Genomic DNA, 14,255 nt, shown 5'->3' with positions numbered 1-14,255 from the left:
TACAAAGTCTATGGATGGAGGGATGAGGAGAGAGGAGTGATACACTGAGGTAGAGTGTGTGTTTGAGGCGGGATGAGTTGGGGCTGGAGAGGTCCGCAGTAGACAGGAGGAGGGGGAGAAGGTTAGGGAGAGGTAAAACCTTGCCATGGGGGGCGTGTGTGTGTGTGTGTGTGTGTGTGTGTGTGTGTGTGTGTGTGTGTGTGTGTGCGTGTGTGTGTGTGTGTGTTGGGGGGGGGTGGGTGTTGGTGGAGTTAGCTGTCTGGACTGGAGGCATAGGGGTGAGGAGGGGTTGAAGGGGAGACCACTGCCCCTGCAGACTTATCAAAACAGCTCCTGCATTCTTGCTCAATCAGCCGGTCTCCCGGAGGACTAAACACTTCTACCAGTGTTTGCACTTAGGTAAACAGTGACAAGTGGGCTGTCAGGAGACTCGGTGGCCTGCTTACAGAGGCACTACACCTCAAGACCTCCCCTGCCATACTGGACTAATACACTCAAATATGCACTGATAATTTACCCATAGAGGTTCAGTTTTGCACTCTCAGAGTTAATCTGTTACTCCAGATTTCGCTGTGTGCCACTTCTAGGAGTGCACACAAAGGACGGAAGTGAACACACACACAAACACACAGAGTTAATTCATGTAATGGTAGTAAGATGACGACATATGGTTGTTGAGTTGAGAGAAAACTACAGAGAACATTACCGTAGCTTCCACTACTCCACACCCCCCAGTGCTGCCACGTTATTTGCTGCTGTTCCTTTTACAGAATGCTTCGAGTGTCAGTGGGTCTTGCCTGTACTTTTTGCTGTATTTGTTTTTTCTTGTTCTTTTTGTTTTATTATAATATTTACTTAACAAAGAATGAATTTAATGAATTTAATATTTAAGAGCCTTCTCATTAGAATTATGAAGCCAGCATTTACATCTGCGGTTTCTGTTGGGCAATGTCGCCTATTGTTCTGTTCTGAGTGGTTAGAACAGGGGTGAGGGATGGATTGGTCACACCTACTGCCAGAGTGCCAGAAGTGTGTGTGTGTGTGTGTGTGTGTGTGTGTGTGTGTGTTTTTAGAAGGCTTTTTCTCAGCTTCTTGATTTCAGGTTTAATATTCAAATTAGTACTTTCAGATGCCTGACATATGACACATCATTTGAGAGCTTACATTCTGTACTTTCAGAATCTATAAAGAGCTGAAAAGAAACCAAGTGGCACTAAGCGCTGTATTCGGTCACATATGGTTATGCTGCTTGCTGATGCAGTCTTGTGTACATGATACTGCACCAACACTTCCCTGCTTCTACCCGAGTGAGTGACAAATTAAATCTTCTTGATTCGTCATCCATATCACACACACACACACACACACACACACACACACACACACACACACACACACACACACACACACACACACACACACACACACACACACACACACACACAGGCCTCTGGAGGTCAAAGGGCCCTAATCTTCCATGGACCCGTGGCTAGCTGCTGCTACTATAGCTGCTACTAGATGGGGGCGGGGGATGAAAGTGCCACAGTGCCTCAGCTCGGGATAAACATCACGCAGAAAAGGGGAGGAAAAATAACATCAGCCCTCTTGTTGTTACTCCCTAAACACTCCAGACTGTACGTTTTCCACTGGCATTCACACAAGCGCACGGCACGCAGCCCTCTGTGCGCTTACCTCCTCCCCGGCTCAAATCTGATATTTTATCTGACTGAAAAATGTAAATACAGGTTATTGTTTTCTCCAAATTAAGGAGCAGGTTTATACTCAATCAAGCTCCAGCTTATACCAATCAAATGGTGATCAGGGTATACTGTATCTGGACTATCTGTTATGATGAAGAATTAAAACAACGACACACGAAGCCTGACAGAGTTTTCCAGCTCTGAAAAAAGAGGCTACCCAAATAAAGCAGAATATATGCTTTTCTTTGGACATGAGACATGTGTTAGCACTAACACTCAAAACGAAAAACAATATTTGCTCTTAAAATCATAAATCAGCAGTGGGGAACATGTATACAACAAAGGCTATGACTCACAGTACCTTGGGTTAAAATGAGATACTGTATCCACAGCGTTGCAGTATGACGGGCTTATTGTTACTGTCTGTGCTCTCATTTGAAACAAACAAATAACGTAACATGAAGGCGCCAAATCCCAACAGAGGGGATCTATCTGACAATGACGGCAAACACTACACGGAGCGGATATGTGTGATAAACTAAATAAAAAGTAAGCAAAACCAAGCCGTAGTCATGAGGAGAGAAAAACAAATGAATGACTCAAAGAACCAATTAACGAACCACTAAACAAACTAAATGAACAATGAATAAATAAAAGAGGCAGATACGTGTGATTGAATACGCAAGTCCAGAAATAACTCCTCCGTCAGAAAAAGCCAACAAATAACTGAATGAACAAAGGAACAAACCACTAAAACAAAATACAGAAGGAATGAATAAAAGCCATACAATGACACAAAGAACTGTACAAAGAAACACAAATACACTGTGGGCTCCATCTCGCGCCAGGAGCCCGATCTCCTTCATTTGGGGATTTAGTATTGTGTAAGAGGCGTCTCCCCGTAAAAAAAAATGCTACGTATCTTGTGCCACCACCTAAATCCTTAAAACACCTCCGCTACCCATTACATTATGCATAGGTGTGGTTTGGGCGTTACTCAACTTAAACCAATCAGTGTGCCAGGTGCCATTCCCTTTAAGATATCTATTATCCATAATCCATTATGCACTGGATCTTGCCTTATGAAAGAGCAACGCATGCTGCCTTGGAATACATTTATATTAGCTACAGAGAGTTGTTTTATGTGTCCAGTATCTGACTATCTGCCATCGATTCCGCAACCAACACAGCCAAGTTGTGCTGCTCAAAGTGCTGTGTAATCTGTAAACTTCTGTCTTTCTTTTGGTATATAGGTCGCGAGTGTACTGCCTCTCTATGAATGGGTATCGAGCGAAAATGATCGTTCGGGAAATCGGATTAATTAAACAGACTTACTGAACTATGGCGAAATCACATTGGAAATTATAGCATTGAATTGCCTTTCACTTCGTATCAGCTACGTGTTACTGATTATGGGGAATTTTACATTATTTAAAATCCATTACATATATATTTGTTGCGTAATGGGGTGATGACTGGTGATGAAACTGAACGAGGAAATCGCGCACAGTGCGCCTTGGTAGGCTACAAATCGAAGAACTTCTTTGACTAGACAATTAAACACAATGAGCACAAGGAATTGACACTCTGCTGATTAGAGGGAAAATACAATCACAGATTTGTGGAGAATTAAGACAGAACGAGACCTCTGAGCTGTGAACGTTTTGCAACATGCATGAGGCAGCTCCAACTCAGGTCGCATCTGAGGAGCGCATTCTTTTATCAAACGGATTGGCATTACGGGTGGTTTGAAGATGCACTTTCTGACTGTTGTCCTTAACCTGTGTGCATAGGATAGCAAATATATATATATATATGCAGACACACCTCCACCAGCAAATATAGGTGTCGGCAAAATTAATAGTGGGTTGTGTGGCCGCAAGATAACGTTTACACACAGTGGAAGCTCCTAAATGCGTAATTCACGGAAAATGTTTATTACTTGCGGATAAAGAATGGCACACGATCGAGCCCTGTGTGTATATATTTATATCAAAATAATATAGACAGCAGGTATATTGTTATATAGTTTATGTACCGGTATATAAACTGTACTGTACTGTGCGTGCATGCGTGCGTGTCTGTGTGCGCGTGTTTGTGTTTGTGCGTGCGTGTGTGTGTGTGTGTGCACGTGTCTGACCTCGGTGGGGGAGCCAAACTCAGCGGAGGGGCTGCAGGTGCTGGTGTCCGGGGGGACTGTGCTGGTGTCCGGGGGGACTGTGCCTGCACTGCTGCGCACCGGGGACGACGGAGCGGCGCCAGCAGGGGGTTCTGGGATACTGGAGGTCTGACGGAGGATGCCGCGCTTCTGGAGCCGCGCCCACGTAGACGTCCAACTGAGGAAGAGCTCATACAGCAGCTGCACCTGCGGGCGGAGAGAGAGAGAGAGAGAGAGAGAGAGAGAGAGAGAGAGAGAGAGAGAGAGAGACAGAGAGAGAGAGAGAGAGAGAGAGACAGAGAGAGATTTTTGTGAACGCTGAAAAGTATGTTGAAATAATTAGGAACGGGGTGCTCGTGATTCTCGCCAAAGTTTTCAAGATTTGCTATGAGGAAACATCTGAGGAGGAACTGACATTTTTGTGTGAGGCTACATCTGGTTGAAATCTTGCATGCATCAATCCTTTGTCTTGGTTGGACTGCATACATCAAAATATGTACTAAATTATATATACTATGTATACAGTATATATATATACACCGGTGTATATACCGGTATATATATATATACCGGTATATATATATAATATATATATATATATATATGTATATATATATATACCGGTGTGTATATATATATATATATATACAGTACACACACACACACACACACAATTATATATACTCCATATATATATACAGTATACACGTATACTGTATATATATATATATATATACACACACACACACACACACACACACACACATATATATTATATACACACGCTACACGCTACACCTACATTGCACCGACATTGGACAAACATGTCATACTTGTCAACCATAGTCAATCAGGATGGATTATGAAAAATGAAAAGTTTGGTTTAATGACTATAGCCTAGAGATACGGTGTACTGGTTTGCGCTGGCATCCAGGGAGTGTGCACGCACACTTTCACATCGATTGGGCCAACGGTCCCAGAGATTAGCTGCTCACAGAAAGACAGACACACACACACACACCCACACACACCCACACACACACACACACACACACACACACACACACACACACACACACACACACACACACACACGCATGCATGGACGGACAGACAGGGTGCAAAACATAGTCTCTGCCATCAGCCTGGCTGCCCCCGCTGCCACCCTTAGATCTCCATATACAGTATGGAGCTGACCTGTTCTGACATTCCATATATTGATCTGACCTCATCAAACCCTGTACACTCAAGACAAGACACGCTCCATATATGGCCAGTACAGAATTCATTCCATATGTTGATCTGACCCCCCCACACCAGCACTCGCCCAGCAGTCTGCCGTCACCCAGGCGGATGCATGTCTATTATGGTATTATACATTCATTAAATCACTGTCATTCATAAGAAAACCTGGAGACTTTGAACCTCCCAGTGGAACTTCCAAATTCCTTGGAAGATGTCCCCTGCTTTAATTGCTTTGGCAAGTCAAGTCCGAATGCTAATGTGAGGTCATTTTCACGTTTGATATTTTCTCAATTGACGAAAGCTGTCAGTTCTACCCTCATTGGAAATAAACCACGGTTCCTTATCAACAGATGACATCAGTTTTAGCTCTTTTCTAGCATTTTTCACAGTGGTCCCTCGCCACCATTGATTTAATTGTTTCATTGTCTGACCACACCTCATACACTACATTAATCTATCATAAAAAAGAAGAAATGTAGTCATTTTCCAAGAATTAAGGTGGCTAGTAGTAAACTTTGAGTTTGCTTCAAACTTTGCTACTACCCCTACCAGCGGCTCCATATTGCTACTTACACCTACACCTGTAACTAGAAATTGGCCAAAAGGATGGCGTCAGAGGAAACGCCACCGGGGGCACCAATGTAAACAGCTTTCATCTTGGAAGTCTCCTATTAGATTAAGAGATATTGAGTTGCCTGGCAGCACAGCCAATCAGTGCAAAGGTAATAGAGTCTTCTTTCAGCTACAGCAATTCCCATCAGTGGTGGCGGATCATTTGTTTCCATCTGCTTCTGTTCTTTGCATCTTCCTCGGTCACTCAAGCCACTGCAGGTCCTCTCTCACCTCCTCCATGAAGCTCGTCGTTGGCCTTCCTCTTCTCCTCTTGCCTGGCAACTCCATCTTCTACATCCTCTACACCCCTCCTCTCCACATGTCTAAACCATCTCAACCTCATCTCTCTTGTTTCAGTGCAGGGCCACAACAAGAGGGGATAATTAACAACAGTAAGAAGAACAGAGCTCCACCGTTCCGTCTCTCCCTCCGACTAAACTTCCAGGCAGGCCTCAGGCCTGAGCCTGAATCCCACCACAGATAGACCCGTCTGGTTAAGTTATAGTTAGGTATAGTTTTACTGAGGATAGGGTTAGGCATATAGTTGCAAAAACGAGAACTGTCAATCACAGCGACTACTGGCCAATCACAGCAGGGTTTGCCTTGAGCTGTGGTGGGATCCATAACAATGCAAGCCTGGCAGGTGAGTGTGTGTGTGTGTGTGTGTGTGTGTGTGTGTGTGTGTGTGTGTGTGTGTGTGTGTGTGTGTTGTAAGTGGGCATAAACAATACTCCTGTCATGGTTTCATTGCTTTCATACAATGTTGAAATGACGCACACACACACACACACACACACACACACACACACACACACACACGCACACACACACGCACACACGCACAAATGTGTTATCCGCATTTCCCTAACAACAAACTTTCACCAAGTGAAGTGGTGTCATTAGTTTCCCCTGAAAAGCTCACCACGGCTTGGGGAAAAACTGAACTGAAGGCTCGGCGGCAAAGTATTCTCTACTATTTATCATCTGTTCACATGAAAAGAACAACTTCAAACAACAAAGCCAAAAACACAAGGAGTGGAAAACATGAGGGGAGAGTGGGGGAATTTGATGTGATGCTTTCTGTTCTTCATGCATTCACTCAAGAGGATGAGAGACACAGAGGAGAGAGGGGCGAAAGAGAGGGGGGGAGAGAGAGAGGCGCTCCTTTACAATGAGCTAATTTCTGGATTCCAAATGCTTCTCTTCCCTGGCCAAGGGACCCCCCCACCACACCCCCACACACACGCACGCACACATACATACATACACAAACAAATACGCGCACATATTGCAGGAGGGGCTCGACAATACATTACAGCTGGTCCATTTCAAACATGTCCAGTAAGAGCTGCTAATGCTGCTCCAGCAACCGTCCAGAGACGGGGCCAACAGCTGCCTGCCATACCCAGCCGACCCGCACTGACGGCAGGCCAGGCACGGCTCCACACTCCCCTCTCTCTACTGTACGATTGTCTGTCTGGGGCCTGGATGTCCAACCAAGCACAACAAGGCCTACTGCACTCAGCAGCAGATGTGGAAGAAGACAGAGTAAGGGGGGATAGGATGAGAGAATAAAGGGGGAGAGAAGGGTTTAAGAAAAAACTGAAAAAGGAAGGGGGATGTAGTAAGTAAGGGGGGGTGGGGGGGGAGTACAAAGGATAAAAAGAGACAGAGACTGAGGATGCAGTGGGGAGGGAAGGAGTCTGGTGACATGTCCTCTTTTGTCTTCTGTCAGTTGGGTTTCATTCCAACATTAGAAAGTAGGATGACTTTCCAATGCAGCCACTGCTCTCATATGGTTCCAAATGCAAGCAGGAAAAGAGCTGTGAAGAGGATGTGTAGTCCAGGGCGGACAGTTTTACATGGTATGGCACACAGCAGATAGGGGAACTAACAGGACTCATACTGAACATGTGCTTCTGAATGTCAATGTTACAGAAATAGCTCTGTTTCATTCTTCCTGATAGCCAGAGCTTCTCCATATAGTTGATAGGTAGTGCGGAAGCTAGTGCGGAATTTAAAGAACCATACTTTAGTTAACTAACATAATTACACACACACACACACACACACACACACACACACACACGCATTTATTTATTCTCCTTTCTTCCCCCTGTCTCCTCATCTTCCACTGTCAATCCCTTTCCCCCAGCCGCTCTCTCTTTTTCCTGCTCATCTATCCCAGCTTGGTGACAGTACAAAGTATGGTCAGTTGTTCTCTCCAGATGAGCTACTGCTGCCAGGTCAGGTCAGCGAGCAGATTGGGCCCCGCTTCCAGCACTGTTACACATGGATGCACCCGGCGCGCACGCGCACACACCACCCACACACTTCTTGCATGAACTCATGCACACACAATACACACTGCAGTGTTACTGAGCAGTGAGCAGAACATTTGGAGGCCTGCGTTCTCCAAGGACCTGTCATCTCCACTGAGGTTTGTGCAGATCAGCAGAGCTGCAGTAGTGAGAACTGGAGACTGAACAGAGGCTTCCACAATCATTCATAAAACACACAGATGAGAGACGCGTTAGCGTGCAACATGGCCAGAGCTCGCGTGTCTATCTACACGGTGCGATGTTTAAAAACCCACACATAACTGTCATGCTGTCCACTTTGTTTGGCTGTTCATTTTGAGTGCACGTGTGTGTGTATTTGTGGAATACACTCAATGGTTACGTGTCAAAGCCGGATTTTGTGGTGTGTGTGTGTGTTTGTGTGTGCGCGTGCGTGCGTCAGTGGCTGTTATTTTCAAGATGTTCCTGATAATGCTGGAGGGCAGCACCTGACCTTGTCCTTCTATACACTGCTCCCAGTAATTGGCCATCACGCACATACGCATTCACATGCACGTACTGTATCGATGCTGGACAGATTGCAGTATTTGGTTGCTGCCCTCAAAGTATGTGCTGCCCTAGGAGCACTGCACTCAGGGCCTGTTCCATGTGCAGAGTTCATGTTTTCCATTCACCACAGTATCATTTAGTTTATGACATAAAGTCATTACAATAGATTAATTTAGTTTACACATAATTACATGATCATTTATTATATTGCAGCACTGTATATCAAAGGAGTAAGTAAAAGACTGTCCTCCTCTGCTACCACAGTTGTGGTATGCCATGGTTTGCCGTGTCACTCCAGACTGTTCCAAAGCAATAAGGACTGCTGCGTTATACAGTCATTAATCAACCAACGTTGTTGCCACAAAGTATTGTGTGTGTGTGTGTGTGAGTGAGTTCATGTGTTTCAACAAAGCATGTGTGCAAGCCATTGACAAGACGACTGTGTGTGCGACTGAGCGTGCGCGCGCACGCTCAGTGCGCGTGGGTGTGTGTGTGTATGTGTGTGTGCGCACACGTGCATACATGTGTGTTCTACTCTGTGATGTGACAGTTCACCTTGGGTGTTCTGGTCTGGGATGACGTTAGCGTCTGTCACAAACATGCAACAAAGCTGGTGGTCTCCTTTCTCATTCCTTCTTCTGAGCCTGCATGCGCTTGTTTCACACTTCTTCCTAAATACCTACGTACTTGTTCCTCCTTACCTTTCTTTTAGCATATATGTCTTTAAACCATTCTCTCTCTGTTTTCTCTCGATCCTCTCTTTTCTCTTTGTCTCCCACCAGGTCCCTCTTCGTTCCCAGGCCCATGGTATGCACATGGCAAACCTCCTGTGTTGGTGGCACTGACTGTGTAGCAACTGTGCAGCTCTCTTGACATCCCCACATACATTCCCACAAATAGCAGGGCTAATTAGAAGAAGGGTTCAGTGGTGTGAGGTCCCTCTTTTTCGTTCTGCACCCTCTGGCAGCAGTTCTTACAGAGCTGCCTCTAATTGCTATTAGCTTATAACCCAACTCCTGTTGGGAATTAACTGTGAAAGAGAGAGGGAGGGATTAGAGAAGAGAGAGAAGAGGAGAGAGAGAAGGGAGCTGTGTGCTCATTTTCATTGAGCACAAAGCTAACAAGAAAGGTACTGTACTTTCCTCGGAACGCAGATCCCCACCTGGCTGGGTTGCCTACCCATGTGTGTTATGATGATGTGTTACGATCTGTTATAGTGCCAGCATGAGGTCAATTTGAAAAAGGTTGTGTGATATAGTTCTTCCTTTTTTTTTTTTTTTTTTTTTAAGATTTTTTTTTTTTGCAGCTTACGCCTTTTATTGATTTTTGAAGGGACAGACAGTAGGCTGACAGGAAACGGGAGAGAGATGGGGGGATGACATGCAGTAAAGGCCGTGTCGGGTCCGGGAGTCGAACCCGCGGCACACTGCGACTGGATTACCAGTCCGGTGCCCAGACCGTTACGCTACGGCCTGGGCCATATATAGTTCTTCCTTGACCTAGTGGGAATGTGTGGCACTGCGTTCATGATTTGGGATTTCTTTTAGCAAAATGGCCACTCTCGCAAAATTTGAAAGACAAGTGGAGCCATTTGGAATGGAATATGAAAATCTACATGTGTACCGATTTTTGTTGCAAATATTGCCATAATGGTGGCGCTGTAACAGGCCAATTTGGAAGATTCTGAGTCTGCATGACTCGGTCCTGTGGTGCCCGAGATTAGCTGTTTACAGACGGACGGATTGACAAACAGACAGACTCACAGGCGTGAAAACATAATCCCTCGCCTTCGGCCTTCCGGCCTTGGCGGGGATAATTATCACTCATTATAAAGTCACGATAAGCCTTCTTATAGCTTTACCAGGCACAGATAGTCTTTCTGAATGAGAAAAACAGGGAACAAAGCAGTGAATAATTCCCCCCATAAACAATCAACTCTCTCCTCTTCTCTGGGAAAGCTTTCACCACTAGCACATTAAGGCTTTTCATTTGTTTCTGGTACCAATTCCACTGAATGTGGCCATGGCTTGTCACTGTGGTAGGAGTCACTTAAGAACGTGACCACTCAAAAGGTTGGCCAATTAAATGTTTACAGAGGACCTTATCCAATACAGTTAATTCAATACAGAAAAAGACATATGTTTAATGGTACATGTAGATTGTGATTATGGGGTTGTAACGGAGCGTTGAAAAACAACACAAAGGCCTTAATCAGGAGGCAAACATGTTCCGTATCCAATCTGTCCCGTTACATCAGGCTCGTGCTAGAAAGAAGAACTTCCCCGCAAAAACAAACACGATGAATCTTGGAATTCCCTCCCCGCTTTCACTCGACGCTCAGTGACCAAAACAAACAGGGAAATGTTCCCCAACTTTGTTGCAACTCAAGTTATGTCTGAGGATGAGGCAGGTTGTTTATCTGTGTGACAATCTACATCAACAAGATGACAATGAGGCTGGAATGCAGCGGGGTGGGCCCTGGCCATAGGCCCTGGCACGGATCTGTGTGTTTCAGTGTTTCCACAACAGTCCATGAGGGGCAACAGAGATGAAGAACTGCCTCATGTATGAAATACTGTTAGTGTTGCATCATGATGCGGGTGTTTCACGGTTTAAACTCCATTTAAAGGGATAGTTCAGATTATTTTTTTAACTTAAGCTGTATGAAATACTTTCCATTAACATAGTGGTTGCAACTGTATTAATAGATTGCCCCGAGTCCCGTGGTGGGAGTTCTGCTCTGGTTTTGGTGAAATATTAAGTAGTTCAGGGGGCACAGGGGGCCACGCAGTAAAAGTAAATTAATCCACAAAACTAACGTCATTTGTATTGTTGACCTATACAACTTTCGTTCATTTTTTACCCCTCTATCACACGCCCAAAAACTTGTTCCATGTGATAGAGGGGTCAAAGTTGAACGAAAGTTATTACAAATACAAATTATATTAGTTTGGTGAGTTAATTAACTTTTACTGCGTGGCCCCAGTGCCCCCCACAAAATGACCGGAACTACTTAATATTGACCAAAACCAGAGCAGAACTCCCACCACGGGACTCGGGCAATCAATTAATACAGTTGCAACCATTATATTAATGGCAAGTATTTCATATAGCTAAGTTTTTTAAGTTAAAAAAATCTGAACTAATCCCTTTAAGCCCTATAATGACAAATAAATGAAATAATGAAAATGGCTGATATGCAAGCTCACAACACATTGCACTGTGAGCTTGTAGATGAGCTATTTATTTTAAATTAAACAAATTATGTATTATGTACAATTTGGGGTCATTTTTGGGATATAATGACATGCCTATTAGGGATGTCATGGTTAGGCCTAACAAAAAAAAACTTTGGTTTCCGGTTGCCGACTGACTCTATTAAATATGCGCGACTCATATTATTTTATTGGCATTTGGTGAAAAAAAAGAAAAAAAGAAAGAAGCTCAGAATGCAACCGAGTAAGACCCAAAAGGTCTTTATTAAAATTAAAATTATCTTTGATGAGACCATTGGGACGCGCGAAGTCAAAATAAAGTTTTCTTTCGTCTAAAATATCACGTGCGCAAATGTTTTGGAATGCGTCATCGCGAGGAGACGCACAACCCAACACAACACAACAGTGACAACATACAGCATGGACCTGTGCACGGTGTCTGTGACTGTCCACTGCCCGTGCAAAGCACCGCCACAGATCATACGATTGAGTACAAAAACATTTGAAGACATAATTAAGGAGGTGAAACCGTGCCGCCGGTGTCGGTTTAAGTCCGCAGAAGGGAGACACGACCGAGCGGATAAATGGACTATCATCTCAGCCGACATACTCTCCCCCCCCCACCCTGGAGCCTCTAGGCGCCCAGGCTGGGCATGTTTGACTTTCGGTATCTAGCCCTGAGATGCGAGGAGGAGGAGGAGGAAACCCATTCGGCTCATGCTTCTACCCCGTCAGAACGTTAGCTTAGCCCCATATATGTGCCCTCTCCCCCTACGCTCATTCTGTAGCTCCGAGCTACAGAATGAGCGTAGGGAGAGGAGAGGGCACATATGGGGCTAACGTTAGCTATGTTTTTGTCTTTTAATAACTAGCACTATAGCTAGCTATGTTGATGCCAGCAACACGTTCTAACTTTTTATGTCAAAACATGAGCTGGAAAGCAGAGGTTGTTTTACGTTAGGTGGGTTGTTGCTGACACCAATGTAGCAACCGTTACCTAAAACTGGATGGCCAATAAATGAAGTACGCGTGATTTCACAATGTTTACAAGCATGAAAGATTCATGCCACCCCAAAACACAGGCGCAACTAAATAAAATAGGGGGCATGCAAATGTAGTCTTAGACCTGCCATGATTCCACAGTTCAAATGAACTGAGTTGCAGGCAGGAGGAGGCGCAGCAGTTTGACGTGACTTTCATTACTGTCAGAGCCTTCTAGTTACTGTAAGACAGTACAATTTACAATTTAGGCATTTATCAGACGCTCTTAATCCAGAGCGATTTACATTAAGCAAGAACAAAAAGCATGGGAATACATCACATAAAAATAATTTATCATGAAACATGCGTATTAAGTATTCAACCAGTGTGTGGACATTCTATTCAAAGTTTTCAAATGTTTAGCTGTAGGCATGTAGTGTTATGTGTACTTGAACCATTCATTATTTAAAAGATGGTATTTCAGGCAAATATTGAAGTTATTAAAAAAGAAGCCTATCCATCATTGCCGTAGGAAAAAAAAAGTTAAAAAAAATCCTTGCTTAATAAATAAAATAAAATAAAATAAATTCCTTGCTACCCATCTTTCCCACGAAAAATAAAATAAATAAATAAAATAAAATAAATTCCCTACCTACTCAGCCCAAAAATGACAGCCAATCGGAAACCAAAGTTTTTTTTTTTAGGCCTTAATGTGGTTCAATGATAGATGGATGATATAAAAAATAAAAAATAAACGTGGAATCGCAATGCACTCATACACACATTTTAGACTTGTGGCTATAAATCTATCATTGTCTATATGTAAATGTTCCAAAAAGATACAGGGAAATGGAAGAATGGAAAGGAATGGAATGGAAGAACTTGGTGAGACATTGCAGGCAAGTGATTCCCTAATACTCCTTTAGGAGGACTGTAGCTTAGAGGCCCCCTGGTAATCAGAAGGTCACCGGTTCGCCTCCCTGCTCCGGTCTATGTGTCAAACTGACACTTAACCCCTAACAGCCGTAAAAGCTGATGATGTAGGCTACAACATAACGGTGTACTGTACGCTCGTGGATCTATTGATAGCTTGTAGAAATACACTACAGTATCACTCGTCTGGGCTGACCACTTTCTGTTCTTTTTGACACGCGACACCCCTGCATGGAGTAGATCAATTATTCTTTAAGAAACGGGATAAATGCAGGAACAGCACAGTGCATCTGTGATAAAGTACCTAAAGTACCACTGCGCAAAAAGCATGGAATACGGATGTGTATATTACAGGAAACTCCCATTAAACAAACTCTGGTAAACTCCCGAATTGTACCATCACACCTGTATATTACCGTATATTAACTGTAAATGCCCACTAAACTTGAGGTTTACGGGCAAAATACAGTGCCCATAATTGCCTTGAAAATGCACCAATATCCCAATAGAATACTCAAGGGTTCATTGGGTCATATTAGTCATTCCATTATTCACTGTCTAT

The 14,255-nt window shown here is 43.9% G+C and overlaps 1 protein-coding gene across 2 annotated transcripts in view; it reads right to left on the bottom strand.

Annotated features, from left to right (window-relative positions):
* Positions 1–14,255, bottom strand: part of vps13b (vacuolar protein sorting 13 homolog B) — a 457,445-nt gene that overhangs the window by 220,029 nt on the left and 223,161 nt on the right. For both annotated transcript variants that reach the window (XM_083761686.1, XM_083761685.1), the window contains exon 25: positions 3,841–4,065. In XM_083761686.1, coding sequence (XP_083617812.1) covers positions 3,841–4,065 — 225 coding nt within the window. The remainder of the gene's footprint in view (positions 1–3,840; positions 4,066–14,255) is intronic.

The sequence above is a fragment of the Protomyctophum parallelum genome, assembly GCF_964188405.1.
Source record: "Protomyctophum parallelum genome assembly, chromosome: 3".
Classification (NCBI taxonomy): Eukaryota; Metazoa; Chordata; class Actinopteri; order Myctophiformes; family Myctophidae; genus Protomyctophum; species Protomyctophum parallelum.
Note: the sequence above shows the minus strand (reverse complement) of the source record. Positions and strands in the feature narration are given on the sequence as shown.